At 50.3% G+C, this 15,796-nt stretch overlaps 4 protein-coding genes across 4 annotated transcripts; 2 read left to right on the plus strand and 2 right to left on the minus strand.

Moving 5' to 3' along the window:
- Window positions 1-1,528: 1,528 nt before the first annotated feature.
- Window positions 1,529-2,931, plus strand: CTRU02_203983 (uncharacterized protein; the record flags this gene model as incomplete). The annotated part of the gene is made up of 8 exons (XM_036731812.1): window positions 1,529-1,582; window positions 1,654-1,747; window positions 1,800-1,841; window positions 1,911-2,065; window positions 2,126-2,163; window positions 2,217-2,354; window positions 2,411-2,833; window positions 2,889-2,931. 8 exons carry the CDS (start codon window positions 1,529-1,531, stop codon window positions 2,929-2,931), a joined length of 987 nt encoding a protein of 328 aa, XP_036576372.1.
- Window positions 2,932-4,705: 1,774 nt separating this feature from the next.
- On the plus strand, window positions 4,706-6,922 carry CTRU02_203984 (tyrosinase; the record flags this gene model as incomplete). Its single annotated transcript, XM_070204301.1, has 5 exons — window positions 4,706-4,766; window positions 4,817-4,964; window positions 4,998-5,151; window positions 5,205-5,468; window positions 5,540-6,922. 5 exons carry the CDS (start codon window positions 4,706-4,708, stop codon window positions 6,920-6,922), a joined length of 2,010 nt encoding a protein of 669 aa, XP_070062064.1.
- A 226-nt stretch (window positions 6,923-7,148) lies between these two features.
- On the minus strand, window positions 7,149-10,994 carry CTRU02_203985 (C2 domain protein; the record flags this gene model as incomplete). Its single annotated transcript, XM_036731814.1, has 5 exons — window positions 7,149-9,374; window positions 9,426-9,637; window positions 9,686-10,103; window positions 10,155-10,598; window positions 10,662-10,994. 5 exons carry the CDS (start codon window positions 10,992-10,994, stop codon window positions 7,149-7,151), a joined length of 3,633 nt encoding a protein of 1,210 aa, XP_036576374.1.
- Window positions 10,995-12,698: 1,704 nt separating this feature from the next.
- On the minus strand, window positions 12,699-14,057 carry CTRU02_203986 (glucan 4-alpha-glucosidase; the record flags this gene model as incomplete). Its single annotated transcript, XM_036731815.1, has 1 exon — window positions 12,699-14,057. The coding sequence occupies one exon, from the start codon at window positions 14,055-14,057 to the stop codon at window positions 12,699-12,701; it is 1,359 nt and encodes a 452-aa protein (XP_036576375.1).
- Between the last annotated feature and the right edge of the window lie 1,739 nt (window positions 14,058-15,796).

Genomic DNA, 15,796 nt, shown 5'->3' on the forward strand with positions numbered 1-15,796 from the left:
CTTGGTTCATACGCCATCCAGATACCATAAGTGACAATGCCAGGAAAATTCGTCACAAGGCGAGAAAAATCCAGCGAGGCTTTCAGCCGAGCCTCCAAACTACTTGCCCAGCTATCAATCACTCTCATCTGTTTGTGTCACAATTTAAGCTTAACAGAACGATGAAACAAGTCTCTCTGCAACCAGTTTCCTCATCGCTTCACAAATGCCCATCAGATTCTTCATTGGTGTTGTTTTGACTACAATTAAAGAGTTGTAATGGTGTCTTATCTAACCTTTCTCACAAAAGTTTACTTGTAAACCATCAGAAGCGAGGATCAGAAATCTGAATCGGTTATAGGCTCTTTGACTAACACATTTTAGTCTTGAACAACGTCTCTCTCGATGCGCAGCTTGTCAGTGTACTGTCACACGTCTATCAGCGAAATTGAGCTTTCAGAACACTCATAACAGATCGCTCAAGTGTGTTGTCGAAGGCAGTTACTTCTAAAGAATCTCATGATCCAAAGGGCAAATGCTATTTCGTAACCTTGACACCATATCCTGTCTGTATCCAGGCCTCGCTAGTCAAACATGTTTGTTAGACCGCATCAGCTTTGGTGTTTTTCTTTTGCTTTTCTGTTCGTATTTTTATATTTGAAAAAAAAAAAAAAAGAACAATAAATAGTGAGGAAAAAATAAGAAAACAAATGAAAGACAGTCTTGTACTTTCTTTAATGAGATTGTGTACCTTCTTCGTGTCGAATCTCTAGCTCAGTCATCGCCCCTGCATGGATGCACATCCTGCTCTCGGTTACGTATGCAGTACATATCCTTGTTGAAAAATATCGAGGGTTTCAATGGACCGCTTCAGTGCGGATGCAACGGCTTAAATCCGCGACGCAACTAGCCATACGTATCAAATAGCCTGACGTTGGAACGACAATTGCATAAAATCCCCTTCCTAACGCGGATTAGCTTATTATCCCGAAGAAATTGTCACCAATTACGGATACTAAGTTCCCGCGAGGTGTTTCCCCAATCTCGCAACGGGATCATCTTCCAACCATTTACTGCACTCTGATACGTCAAGGGGCCTGTGTTTTGTGGGAATGTTTTCAACGGTCCCTGCTCTGTAAGGTGCCTTCGCCGCAACCATGCATTATTATGATTGCCTCAAGCCAAGGTGAGGGGTAACGTCGCAGGACAATCAAGGATCTCGAGAGGTTATAAGAGGTTCTGCCCTCCCATGTCAGCATAGTCGCTTTCTCCGCATGCTAGCGGTGTGTTGTTCAAAAGGGATCTGTACCTGACGATATCCGCACCGGGACAATCAAAATCGTATAATCGTCGGATTGTAATTATGTCTGAGGTAAAAACGGACGCCAACGGGGCATCCGCCTCTCCAATCACAACCAATCCGGCTGCTGGGGCAGCTGGAACCCAAACCGCACAGGCTAACTCGACGCCGGCAATTATCGAGGTTGAGGTTGTCCCTGAAGAGGTAATGAACAGCTAGACCGAGAGAAAGTAATGGATATCAATTTTAATGATTGCCTACATACAACAGCGCGACACGGACAATGACTCACTAGACACCGGAGTAAGTAATGCGCATTTTACACAGCAAATTATGTTTGGTGAAACATCTTATCTGACACTGATGCTCTGAAGAGTCTTGTGGCTTCTAGTACCAGCAGTATTCACAGCTCTGTCCTCCAGTATCGACTTGAGAATGGGCGAACTTATCATTCATATAAAGAAGGAAGTAAGCTTATGTGCCAGCCAAGTTTGTCTTAAGCAGGCCTTAACCTACCCAGAATACACCTTGCCCAACGATGAGCGGGAGAACGAGCGACTTGGTATGTACTGATCATCAGTGATCTGCTGTAAGTTCTGCGTCTCAGCGACTAATCATGCCGTTCGGACAGACATCCAGCATAACATGTTCATTGTAACGTTTGATGGCTCTCTGGGAACCGCTCCGCCAAATGACCCAGACGCTAAGGTTGGACGAGTTCTTGATGTTGGCACTGGAACTGGCATTTGGGCCCTCGACTTCGGCGAGGAACACCCCGATGCTGAGGTAATTATAATACTACTTGCCAAAATTTTTTAATCGTAATTTCTAACAGGATATAACCAGGTAATCGGTGTGGATCTTTCAGCAATCCAACCAAATTGGTAAAACTAATCCAAACTCATGCCCTGCTGGTCTTTATACTAACCTATTATAGCACACTGCCTAACGTGCGGTTCGAAATCGATGATATTGAAGAATCATGGACGTATTCGCGGGGCTTTGACTACATTCACAGTCGGATGATGACTTCTAGCATTAGTAGCTGGAAGGATTATATCAAAAAATGCTACGAGTCAGTACTCCTGTGGTTTTAGTTGACTGCACTAATCATATATTACCATCATACAGCAATCTCAATCCTGGAGGATATCTTGAGATAAACGAAGTCGACCTTATGCCAAGGTCTGATGACGATACGCTAAAGGAAGACTGCGCCCTTTTGAAGTTCAGTCGCCTTTGGGGCGAGGCTGCAGCCAAGTTTGGACGTCCTTTCCTTGAGGACCTCAGCGTGTTGAGGGACGTGATGATGGAAGTCGGCTTCGAAGACGTTCACGCAAAGAAATTCAAGTGGCCATCTAACCCCTGGGCCAGAGACAAGAAATACAAAGAGCTCGGTCTTTGGAATCTAGAGAACTCAGTTGCTCATTTGGATGGTTTCATGATGGCCCCGCTTACGAGAGCTCACAACTGGAGCAAGGAGGAAGTTACGGTCTTCGCCATGGAAGTACGCAAGGAAATGAGCGATAGAACCATCCATTCCTATTCAACTATGTGAGGAAATCTTTATTCTTGTCAACGAAATCTTCTTTACTGACGTTTGTTATAGCTGGTCGATATACGGAAGGAAGCCGTCTGATAGCGAATTGTAAAGCAAGGTAATAGAGCATCTAGAGCTTTGCGGAGAACAACAGGACAGTTTTGGATATGATGTCAAATGTTTGAGGAGCAATTCAAGGGAATCAATTCGAAAGACCAATGTTTATGTTTACTTGTGCTACCTAAACGCATATGCCAGACATGGCTAGGAGCGGGGCAAAACAGAGCAAACCAAACGTCAACAGCAGCTATGACTCCGAGGCAAGATTTACAAGTGTGTTTTACAACACCAGACTCTAACCAGCTTGTGCCACTAGTCGGTTTTGTTCATTGTCTTGCGCAGTAACAATCTATAATAAACCATCGCAGTAATTTTGGCCTATTTCCATAAACCTACTTTGCATTCCAAACGCCCATAGAGACATACTGTAGGCTAGAAAGGACTAGGAACGAATCTTTCATGCGTTCTTCACAAGCCAGGTTGTTTCAGGTGTCTGAAACTTTGCTGTGATACGGTGAATTCCAGGTATTCGACACAGAATCACACTTCATATTACAGACAGGCAACTGTTCATTCATTTTACTCAGAAACCCGGTGGCCCGTTTAGGACCAATCAAAACGCAATTGCTAGGAACATCACATCACTGTCAGCAATCAACCCTACAGGTTTCCTTGGAAGCAATACGCCCAGGTAACGCCATCATGTCTTAGGAAGAAAGGGCTTAGCTGCTCAGCAAACGTATGCATCGGCTTCAAAACTACACAGTACCGTCGATGGATCAAAAACTGTCAATAAGAGGTACATGTAGTTCTATGACGGGCAGGGAAAACTTTAAGTTTGCCTAATATGAGACTTCTGGGTCTGCCTGGAATCTAGGCATGTCTTTCCATGGACGCCCAAGTGATCAATGTCTCGGATTTTTTCTCGTGTTATTGCTATTACCGATTTTGTTTTTCCCCCTTTCCAGAATACCGTAGATGACATCCATTCACCGCAGGACATCTCCCGTACATCACTTACACGATAGACTACGGTATGGCAAAAAGGATGCAGACGTGTATGCATGCTTGGGCCTAGACTTTCTATATCTGCAGCCACCAAGATGTGGCAAGCATGGGCACTGTAAAACACGGCTTGCGCATGGGAATGTGACTGAACGCCTTTCAGCTCTCACCCTGCGAGTGCCCCGGCAGGGATCCCACAAGTGGTATTGACATATGATTCGCAAACGCATGAAGTAGTCGATTACGAGACAGATGCTTGCTTCAGTTAGCTAGCTGTGAGTGTTTTACTGATAGTGTGTGACAGTATGCCCATCACGGCATACAGCAGGTGGTAAGGGGGCTATGCAGGCAATTTGTCACAGAATTTGGCGTCCGTTAAGCCACAATGTGATTCATAACGCCAGAACCGGTACGAGGTCGGGCTCCTTGAGTGTTGCTAAGTATTGCAACAGCCTAATTGGTCTGGTTTTTGCCAGAAAGACGACCATGGCTGCGGCTGAACCGCCTAAGCTGACATGGCTGGCTGGAGACGTCCCCGCATACGGCTGATGAACCGTTCTCCCCGCAGGGTCAGACGTGAGACAAGACCCTTTGCTGAGTAGGGCTGATCTGAGGCTAGATGTGTCATTGCCTGTCATCACTAGAGATGTTCGGTGAGGTATTCAGGGGCCCCGAGGAGATGTTGCACAAAAGTTTCCGTGGGAAACATATAAAATTGGTACTGTCGACCTCTGAAAGTCATGTTTGCAGTTTAAGACTTGGCTCAAATCAGTCACATACAATTATATTGAGAAATCAATCAACTACTCACCTTTGTCAAGATGTCGTCCGATGGAACTAGAGGCCCCATTCTCGTCCGTGGCATCCCCGCCGATGACCCACGTCTGTATTCACCAAATTGATCTAATAATTTCGTAACTGACAGCCAATAGAGAACCCACCTGTACGTCTGGAGGTCCGTGACATGATCAAGGACCATCCAGACCAATGGAACCTCTATCTCCGAGGCCTAGAAAGGTTCAAGAGCGAGGCAGTCCCGGAGCGGATGCCCCTCTCCTACTTTGAGCTTGCCGGTAAGTAGTTGCCGCCAAATCTCCGGCAAACGTTTTAACGCGGTACTTTAGCGATTCATGGACTGCCGTACAAGAAGTGGCCTGACCAGCCATGGAACAACATGGTCAGAGTAGATAACCCATTCGGTGGTTTCTGTACTCACAGCTCGATCTTGTTTCTAACCTGGCACCGCCCCTATCTTGCTGTTTTCGAGGTCAGTCATAGGTTTTGTGATCGCTTTGGGTGCAAGGACTGAAACTTGGACAGGCCGAGCTCTACAAGCACGTCAACTTCGTCGCCAACGCGTTTGCTGAAGACGAACGCAAAGCAGATTATGTTAGGGCAGCCAAGAGCTTCCGCATGCCCTACTGGGACTGGGCGCGACCTGACCTCGGAGTCTTCCCGCCACAGGCCGTCTCCGACGCGACTAACAGAGTCATCAGGCCTAGGAGCCTGCCTGGAAGCGCCGAGATCAACCCCCTAGCATCTTACACCTTTAGGGAATCAAGGTCGATGAGGGACATCAATATCGTACGTCGCTCTCCATGGCCCCCCTCGTCCCTTACTTGACAAATCTTGGTTAACATTGAACTGGTCCTCAGTTTCCCAGAGTCGGGTCAACCGTCCGCTACCCCAACCGGCGCGATGGCGACGGTGATATGAACGCCGCCCTCCTCCGCTTCTTCACCGGCAACGACCGGCGACCCAAGGGCAAGAACCTCACAGAGCGCGTTCAGTTCATCATGCAATCCTACACAGAATATGCCACGGCGTCAAGCAACAGGTTCGACCCGCAGAAACCCAGCAACATCGACTTCCGCGGATGGGGAAGCATCGAAGACATCCACAACGCGGTGCACAACTACGTCGGCGGCAGCGGCCACATGTCGAACCCCGAAATCTCCTCCTTCGACCCCATCTTCTGGCTCCACCACACCAACATCGACCGGCTGTTCGCCATCTGGCAGGCCGTCCACGACAATCCAGGGGACCCCCTGACGTTCGTGACGACCAAGCGTGCCGACACACGATGGGGCAACTTTGTGGTGAAGGCCGGTGATCCTGAGACCATCAACACGCCTCTGGCCCCGTTTGCTCGGGCCGTGACGAATGGCAACCAGGAGTTTTGGACCTCCGCCGGCGTGCGGTATACCGAGACCTTTGGCTACGCCTACCCGGAAACGCAAAAGTCCAAGTTCCCGACCCCTAGAGACGTCATCAACGAGCTCGACCGTCTGTACGGTAGGATGGCCACTTTCGCCAACATCATGAGAAGCAGCCCAGAGGACCTCCAAAACTCGACAGAGGAACTTCAACATCGCGCCAAGAACCACATCAAGGCCGAACGCGGCCAATTCAGCACTCTCGCGGTCACAAACCAAGTGCCGCTGGCAAACACTAACGGCGTCCACTTGCCCGAAGAGCGCGACCTTAAGAAACTGGTCGGGCCGGATAAAAAGTACCTCGAGTGGCTCGTCAACATCAAGGCAGAGAAGGCAGAGCTCGGCGGCAATTACGTAGTCCACGTCTTCCTCGGCAACCCAGACGATAACGCTCCGCTCCTCTACCCGACGAACCATTCCCACGTCGGTGTCTTCGCTACTTTTGGTCAGGATGAGAACACGGCTTGCAGAAACTGCCAGGCGGGACACGCCGCAGGCCAGGAGATCACTGGCCAAATCCCCATTACCCTGGCCTTGGTTGAGCGATACCTCGCTGGCATGGTCGACAGCCTCTCACCCGAGGACGTCACTCCGTACCTCCAGGAGAACCTTCACTGGCGTGTCACGTTGACCAACGGTGAGGTGCAGGATCGGCAGGTCCTGAATAATCTGCTTGTTAGTGTTGTCACAAATGAGGTGAAAGTTCCGGACACCCCGACAGATCTCCCGGAATACTCTCCTGACGTTGTTGTCCGCCCTGATTGTACAACAAACCGCCAAGGTACTGGACGTGGACATGGCACTGGATACTGTGGTCTATAATTTACAAGCACAGCCAACGAAACAGGTTCAAAGACGGTCGATCCTGTTACTCAAAACTATTCATTTACCTGCTTTGATTACAAGTACAATTCCTAACGCCCCATTCCATTTCATTATAATCTGCGTTGTGTAGGTATGCTTCATAAACATTATGAGAAAACATTGTCCATAGTCTGTTCCCCTCATTTTCCCAAATTGCTTGAAGACAAAGAAAAAAGAAAAACCCTTAGACCTCAGTCTCAACGTCCGGCTTGCGGCCATTCAGAGAACCGAGCTTGGTAATCTTCCGCACAGCATACTTGGCCTCGTCCTTAGCGAATTGAACGTTACGCATCGGACGCCACTGCATCAGTCCTCGGTGTTGACGGTGCAGGTCGCGGCTCCTGCTTTTGTAATCCTTGTAAGCCTGAATGGGGCCATTGCTCTGCTTTGAAGCATTTGAAGGCGTCTCACTATTGGTGCTGTTGACGCTGTCCATAGACGGCCGGGTTCCATCACTTCCTTGAGTCGTGCTAGCATCTGTGAGCCCGAGGTCGACATCGCTGCTGTCCTCGTCATCTTCGTTGAACTCGTCACGTTCCTCATCATTGAGGTCGACAGGTTCGCCATCCATGAGTTTCGTGGGGTCTTTTCCGAACGCACCACTCCAATCAGTGCCGTCCTTGGCCATCCATTTTGCCTTCTCCTTGGGGTCTGCTTGAGCGAGAACGTCGCGCCCATGAGTCAAAGATTCATCATGAAGCTTCTGTACAGCGGGAGGAACCTCCGTCTTGACCTCCTCTCCACGTACACCTTCAGCAAAACAAGCTTCCCAGGTCTCAATCGTTTCTCGAGAATCATTGTTAGTAACAAACTTGACGTGGTCCCGGTCAGTGCCGGTAGAGAATCTCCCGCTGAAACGAAGTCGACCAATCTCCTCAATCTTGATGTCGGGGACTGAATTGTAGTTTTCCTCGGTTATGTAGTTCTGTGAAAGGCGCAATCCCTTATCACACCTCCAGATCGGGATATCAAAATCCTTCTCTTCTTGATCAGGGATATCTTGCAACCAAAGGGATGCGAATGCATCGGCATGGCGCTTGCCCGGGGGATAAAACTCGAAGAAAACCGGTGATCGATAACGGTAGCGAACGGGTAGACGAATCTTGTCATGCTTGTTTTCACCACTGATATCCCAAGAGTACCCATTGGTCTCCTCCAACCTGGTGCACGTGTCCCGCTTGACGCTCATTGAGCTGCCGCCAGTCCGAAGACGAATCTTAGTCTTCAAGTGTCCGTAGCCAGTAGAGGAAATGCTCTTGGAAGTGAACTCGAAAGTTCCCACATCCCAACCCAATTGAGGCGGCGGCAGTCGCAACTCAACAGACCTGAACAGAAGTGAAATACGGACCCTTCCATAGCCGATACCGCCGTCGAGAGGGTACCATCGAGTGGCCTCGCTTCCAGTTTGCAATATGTCGGAAAGCTTCAGAGGGACTACGCCAATGATGGGATCATGCTGCCTGTTACGAGAATCGCGGACGGTAATAGTGGTGATACAAGATCTCCAATCGCGGATAAACTTCTCAGTGCCAGCGTTGAAGATGGGCTGCGATGAAACGGCCTTGGTGCGCGTCTTGTAAACAAGTTCATCGTTGACGAGTATGGTGCAATAAGAGCTAGGGAGTTTGCTGCCTTGCTCCTCTTTCACGTCCCCGGCATCGAGACGAGCAGGCTCGTACTCACGCCCCTTGCGCTTGCCGTTAGAACCCTTAACATTGGCCAGCTCCAGTCCGACGATCTGATGGATGACAATGCTGAGGATGCCAGATGGCCAGAGAGGGTCAGGCGGAGTGTGGACGACAGCGTCTTCCTCGGCGTTCTCAATGGTACCCTTTTCATCTTGAAGCTCCTTCTTATCCTTCAGCTCAGGAGGCAGATTGACATCCTTACCATCAGTGCGCAGAGCTTTACGGAACTGGGTCTTGCCAAAGAATCCGACTTCCCAATGCAGCTCACCTGGCATTGTACTGTCAGCCTTTACGCCTGCGAGCTTCGATACTTGGGTAAACATCTTTCCAGGATGCTGAATGAGCTTCTGAATGCTCAATTCGACCTTGCCAACAACATCATCCGCAGAGGAGCGATCGCTGTCCCACAGTTCCACAGACAACTGCTCATCGGCCTTGATTAAATCGGCAGTGACCAGCAGGCCACAGCTCTCTTCGAAGACCGGGTTCAAGTCATCCTGAATAACACGAGTGCAGAACTGGGGTTTGGAGAATTTACTCCAAGCGACGGTAATGTAGGGGTCAGAGCCACCCCCTTCGCTGCCGCGGCGATCTTGCTTGCTAAGACCAACCGCCTTGTGGATTCTAATGAAAAGCAGACCGAGTGCAAGAGTCTCCTTCTTGATATCGTCACCTTGAAGCATCTTGCTCAAGTCAAGAGTCATGCTCTTGGGAGCAACATACTACATCCTGGTTAGCTGATTATCTTGTGAATTATTTAACTAGTCACTTACCATAGAGGCTGCGGCACCAATAGCCCAGTTCACGAAGTTTGAGATGAGTGGCAGGTTAAGAATGTTCACACCCTTCTCAATCATCGGAGTGCAGCCAGCCTGAACCTTTGGAATGCCCATCAAAGTGAAAGTCAAGGTTTTCAAGAACGGAGGCTCAGGGGTCAATTGGAGACGAATTCGGGCTGTAGCAACAAGACCCTGGAGTTCAACCCCTATAAATAGTTAGATGCTGTAGTATTGGCGTGAATAGTTTGACTCACATATGGGAAGTGGGACGCCAAAGAGGCCCCGAACTCCAAGATAGAATACTAGCTGCATTCCCATGTTACGCGCCTTGGAGGAAATATCGGCTCCAGATGGCTTCGCATGGTAAGCTACCGACGCCTCCAAGTTGTAAAACGAACCGGCCTGTTCCATGGCAGCTAACTCGTTTGGGTCGGTGTTCTTCTGGTTTTGCTTATGGGCTTCGTCCTTAATGTCTTGGACGTGAGAGTCTGGCAAAGCACGCAAGCTCAAAATGCGCAGCGGGTTGCTTCCCTGCGATATATCGGCTACGCGTACGTTTTCAATGATACCAGGAACTGATGCCACCATAACATCTTCAAGGGTATCAGCAACACCAGCGAACATTTCGGGGTTAATCAAGTTCCACATGATTCCAAGGGCGGTATTCATCCACTACACGCTGTCAGTATCCCGGTGTGTGTTACGAATCACGTTTTTTCTTACCTCCACCGACTCAGGAACTAGGTTGACAGTGGCAGTCTCACCGCGCTCCTGCTCACTGGCCCATTCTGTGTTTCTTCCCTGGGTGATTAGATCTTTCACCCACAGGAAAACGCCCGACGCAACACAGAAACCAAGTGGAATGAGGCCGTATAGTGCACCGCCGAAAAATTTACCAATGAGGACAATACCAAAGAAGATGCCTGCACATAAAACATTGGCGCGTTGTTCAAGAGACTCGAACATAGGCTCATAGCTAACACTAGGAGTCTTGAAAAAGATAACATTTGTCTTTTCGCTGTGGATTGGTACGTCGGAAGTGCTTCCAGGCTCAACTGGATCGGGTGGTGCTGTTACATCTTGTGCTCGTCTATATTCCTCGCCAGATTGCTTCGAGGACGTGGAAACAGTGGCCTCTTTTCCGAGGTTTTGGTTAGGAACTGAGAGCTTCAAGTTTGATTGTCAGCAAAGCTCGAACCCATATAATAAGATGGAACATGGAATGCATACCTGGGGGTTTTCAACCACCTCTTTGAAATCATCTTTTGCGTCCTCGATCTCGATGTCCTTCCCTGTGACGGGATCTCGCACCGTCTTGGTCTTCTTTCTGTTGTGCTGGGACCTCTTCTCAGGGATGTGGTCCTTCGCTTCTTGTTGACCTTGAACATTGCGGTTTTGTTCACGCTGTTCTTTCCTAATCTGCTTGTCCTCGGCGTCAATGGCAGCATCACGCTCTCGCTTCTCTTTGTCTAGCTGCGCAACAAATTCGTGGATGTTTGGAATTCGATTCCGGCCGCTGTAGTGTTGGCCGCCGGCCGGCATGACGTGCTCATTGACGTTCATCTTGTCGCCATGCACAGGCCTACAACCCTGGCCTGCTTCTTTCAATAAATTAGAGTGGGCTCTCGCACTAAAATTGCTGTTGGCACGCAACTATTTGGCGTATCGACTCGTGTTCGAACGGGACAAGAAGGCAAAAAAAATTGGCAGACGGACAACCGGCAAGGCAATGGGGAACAGCTAAGAAAGAAGAGTGCGGAGGCTACATCTTGGAATTATAGCAGCGAAGGGAAGCCACCAACCCGAACAGGAACCCCTCCAATTGCCTCATAGCTCCTCCCAGCTTTTTCCAAGCTGTGGCAGTTGGTTGGCTGTCCATGACCTGTGGTTCCCTCCTTTCAGCTACAGCTTGCATTCGAGCTGGCATGCCTGGGAAGCTGTGATGGTCAATGACGTAGCGTGTCTTGCGATTCGCTGCCAGAAAACCCACTAACCGCTTGCTCGGCCCCACCCCCAGGTACCCCCAGCACTTGTTAGGAACCTATGACGGAGCAAGTCTCCGGTACTTACCCTGGTCTGGGCGTCTCCATCTTTTTTACTACCTCGTGTGGCCTTCACATGTACTATACCTCACTCATCTTGACTAGACCTTGCCATGGAGCATATGTTCCTACAGTATCTACGACAGGTTCCTAGCACCGAATTCTCGTTAAGGTTTACTTCTTGTGGCTGGAATACCTGAAGCTAAGTGGTCCTGCACTGCAAGTTAATCAAGCGTGGCTGTTAACGAGAGGTGGGCTTTCCTACTACCCGCCTGATTCCTGTTTTTGTTTCAGTCTATTGATGTGCTGTGCAACAACGATGCGACGAGCTGTGGCCGATCTGCGGCAGGGATCGCATCTTGCTTGCGTAAATGGCTGCGGAAAGCCACGGTTCCGGCTATACTCTCATTGGCCTTGAGCAGGCTAAGTCGTCAGCTTCCATATGCTGTCGTGTCTTAGCTTTCTATGATTAGCTTCACCTTCGAATATGTCAGCTTGAAGGGCCCGTTTGCCATGTTGTTGGGCGTGGGTAACTGTCGTTCTAGTTCAATGTTGTAGGCTTGTTGAACAAAATTGTTTTAACAGCACCGAGCATAGCAACAGCCAGCGTGGTGCTCCCCTAATGATCTAACCTGGGCCTTGTTGGTTATCGAGTGAGAGCGATCCAATTGGAGACTTTCCATGCGGCTGATTGGCATGAAGGGTCACGGTACTGAGTGAATGCGTTGATGGGGCCTGCAAAAATATGACCACCCCTTACGCAAGCCAAGGTGGTCCTCGTCAGTCCACTTCCCCATCACGTCCCACTTCCGACATTCGCTTACCTCATCCAGATAGTGACAGGTCAACCTTTGGTCGCCAGTACCATCTTCGAATTTCATCCACATTCCATGTTGGTCCAACCGTTGACGAAAGTCTCCGGTCCCTTGGCGAGACTATATTCTCAGCAGCGGCAGTCAAACATGATGCAGCACGCTCGGCATTCCTTTTCCCTCAAACTAAGGCCAAGACATTATGAGTACACGAATCATCGATGATGGAAAGATCTTTGGGAGGTTGGACGGAGTTTGGTCGTAGCGCGTGTGCTCATTAAAATCCTAACCAAAGGTAACTAGTACATGTATATCATACAACGCCAAACCGCTATTTTCACACTACCAAACTCCAGATTCCTTGTCAATTCAACTATGCCAATCGGAAAAATTAGATCCGGCGCAGATGCCCTTCAGCAGCTAACCACTAAATCGGGAGGAATGGGAGTGTCCCTCCTGCTCCCCGTTTCTGGATTGAAAAGGTCTGCCGAGCCAAGTCGATCATTGCGTGGCGTGGGACGCCTGCATACCGTCGGTGTTGTGAGGTCCATGTCCGTATCCCCGGCTGCTGGCCCTTGGCCGCATGAGACGCTACACGTGTCTGACATCTCCACATCTGCAGCCTCTTCAAATGTCTCGACACTGGGTGTAGGGAGATCACTGCACGGTTGCACTTCAACGGCGGGAGGCATAGCCTTCTGCTCCCTGTCATCGGCGGTCTTCTTTTCTGCCGCCTCAGCCGCCCGCAAAGCCGCTACGGCGCCACCAACATGCTCTGGATCCTCCTCTTGGTTGCCGATCGTCCAGACCCAACGCCGCTTCTTCTCCTTGCGCTTTCGCTTTCTGATGCCACCCGAAGGACTGGCTACTGTAGGGCTGGCCACAACAGGTGAGTTGGCTGCAAGGCCGGCCATCCGCCGACGCATCTCCTCAAACGGACCAGGTGTCATTCCGCCGTCGCGCGTTTCGTTGCCTTCGAAAGCAAGTGCGAGATCCAGGATGGTGTCTTGCTGCTCCTGTGCCGTTGCTGGTGATGAGGGCGATGCATCTTCGATAAGTAAGTCGATGTGGGACTTGGTGTACTTGTTGGTTATGATAGTCTGTTCAATCGGGCTGTTGTAGGCTACTCGGCGAGCTGCCTTCTCTTGCAAGCGCAAGGATTGACGACGTGGGGATATAGGTGTCCGAGCACTCGGAGGTGGAAGCGGCGAGTTGCGGAGGATACTGTGGAGAGATCGAGGGTGGCTATAAGGCAACTTGAGACTAGTCAAAGTAAGGTCGCTTCGTTTACGGAGGGAGCGAGGCGCCGGCTGGTCAATTACCAGAGCCGTCAGCGGGGTCTGGACATCGATTGGCGAAAAACCAAACATCTGAGGACCTTCAACAGGGCCGGCTGACAGCGGAGGTGTCGCCGTCATAGTGCTGGGGAATGTGATCTCCATGGCAACAGAGGGTGATAATGGATGAGCTGTCAACGGCGTTGCAGGATATGAGACAGCATACGGCGTCTGAATCCGGTGCTGAGGAGCCACAATATCCTTCAAGCCGGTCGGTGGTTGGAAAGTGTTGATAGCTGTCAAAGGCTCCGTGATTACAGGCGTTGACCTTTCGATGGCGGTGGCGTAGACATTGGAGAGGGTGTTAAAGGTTGTTGGAGACTTTGGATCAACAAGAGCCAAGGATCTGTTGATAGTCGTATGGGGAGCGGGTGATGTCTTGATAGTCAAGGACAACTTTGGCCTTCTTGAGGCTGTTCCTGTCTGGGTAGACATGGTGTCCACGTGATGCGGGCCCGACAAGTAAAGGGTTAGTTGGTGGATGTTGCAGGTCTGCGGCTCAGTCCTAGTAGCCAACAGAATAGTTGGTTGGACCGGAATTAGATGATGACCTTAGCCTCCCAACGGGGTGGAATCTCCAGGGATAAGAGAAGCAACTCAAATCGAAGAAGAGGGGAAATATTGGCGAGAAGACGAAAAAAGAAGGGGGCGGCGGCTATATAGATTAGGTTGGGGTGCAACGCTGGGCTGGGATTAAGTTGTTGCGTTGAAGTGAGGGGTTCGGTGTTAACCAACATGGAAGATGGCGAGCGTCGAGTCGAGGTCGAGAAGCGCCACTAAGCAGACATATATGCAATGCAGTGTGACTGCGAGCAAGACCATAACCGCGACTGCACGAAGGATTGTGTCGCACGCAGCAAGGCACCCCTCAGATCAGCCAGCTCCAGTTCTGGTTGGCTATTTTGGGCAACCAGTGTGATGGAGAAGAGGCGCAAGCGCCGGGCCCAGCGGAATCCCTGTCACCTCGACTCGTACCCCTGCACAAAGGCCAATCAAGCATCGGCGACGTCGGCTGTTTGTGCCCGAAGCGGCGTCTATTTGTTCGATGGCCAGGGTGCCTTTGGATAAGGATTGCTCGCCATGTCCGAACGGAGAGACGGTGAGAGAGATAGACGGCCGGATTCCAGAGTCATGGGATATTCTTCAGACCTGAGCGAGCTGTCATGCTCTTGACACAAATGCATCGAGTCAAAGGGGGGGGGAGGCGGCTATTCAGACGCCATCGTCCAGTCCTGGTCCCGGGACAGCATCTTCCCGCAAGCCACTTTGAGGATTCCTTTGAGAGTGGTCTTGACAGAAGGCGCAGGCGTTCGACTCTTCTGTTAAGTCCGGCACAATATTCATCTCCGAGGTTTCTCAATTGAGATAACAGCAGCCTGATGCGTCGCCGTCTAGTGTGGGGGAGGGAAATGAAAAAAGGGCTGAGTATCGGAAGGAAGCGAATTCTTGTCTAGTACGGAGTACTAGTCTCTCCGGTTTTCCCGCTCCACTTGCGTCTATCGCAAGAGACGCGACAGCCGATGGCGCGGGGATGTCAGTGATTGCTGTGCCACTATACGGTGGACCCTTGCTTACTGGGAAACAACTCCCTGGCTGGAGAAGCGATCTCGCCAAGCCACACATTTACGATAGCCCCAGTAGAGATGTCCAAAATTAGGTAATCATGCAGAGTCTAATGTTCTTTCCTTCCACATACCTTCTGTCTCCACTCTTGCGCCGAAAGCGGCCGGCACCGGCTGGTAGGTTCAGATGTTCTCCAAATTCGACGTCACCCCGCCGGTGACCCTACCCTCCACAAACACCCTGAGAAGCCGCCGGCCTGGCCGTGCTCTATTGCAAACACCATCCAAGAAAAGCCAAGGTCTTCAATGATACCGAGCTTCCAACGGCTACGAAACATCTTCAGGGGCCTTCTCGTTAATTTTCTCAGCTCACTTGTGTTGCACCTGCCTGCCAAGCAGTTGCCAATTACCTCGATAAATCTTTACCATCCAATCATTGGATCGACCAGGCGACGACCTCTCAGCGAGCTCTAATTTGTCTTCCAATGGATTATAGCTCAAAAGGCCGCCGGCGACTTACACGACTGCCCGAAGGCTTCGCTGACTTGCACCTCAGGGCAAGGCGACATCCCCACTCACAACTCTGCATTTTTAGAAGAGCAGTAGAGGCAG

Source organism: Colletotrichum truncatum, assembly GCF_014235925.2.
Source record: "Colletotrichum truncatum strain CMES1059 chromosome Unknown Contig_0002, whole genome shotgun sequence".
NCBI lineage: Eukaryota > Fungi > Ascomycota > Sordariomycetes > Glomerellales > Glomerellaceae > Colletotrichum > Colletotrichum truncatum.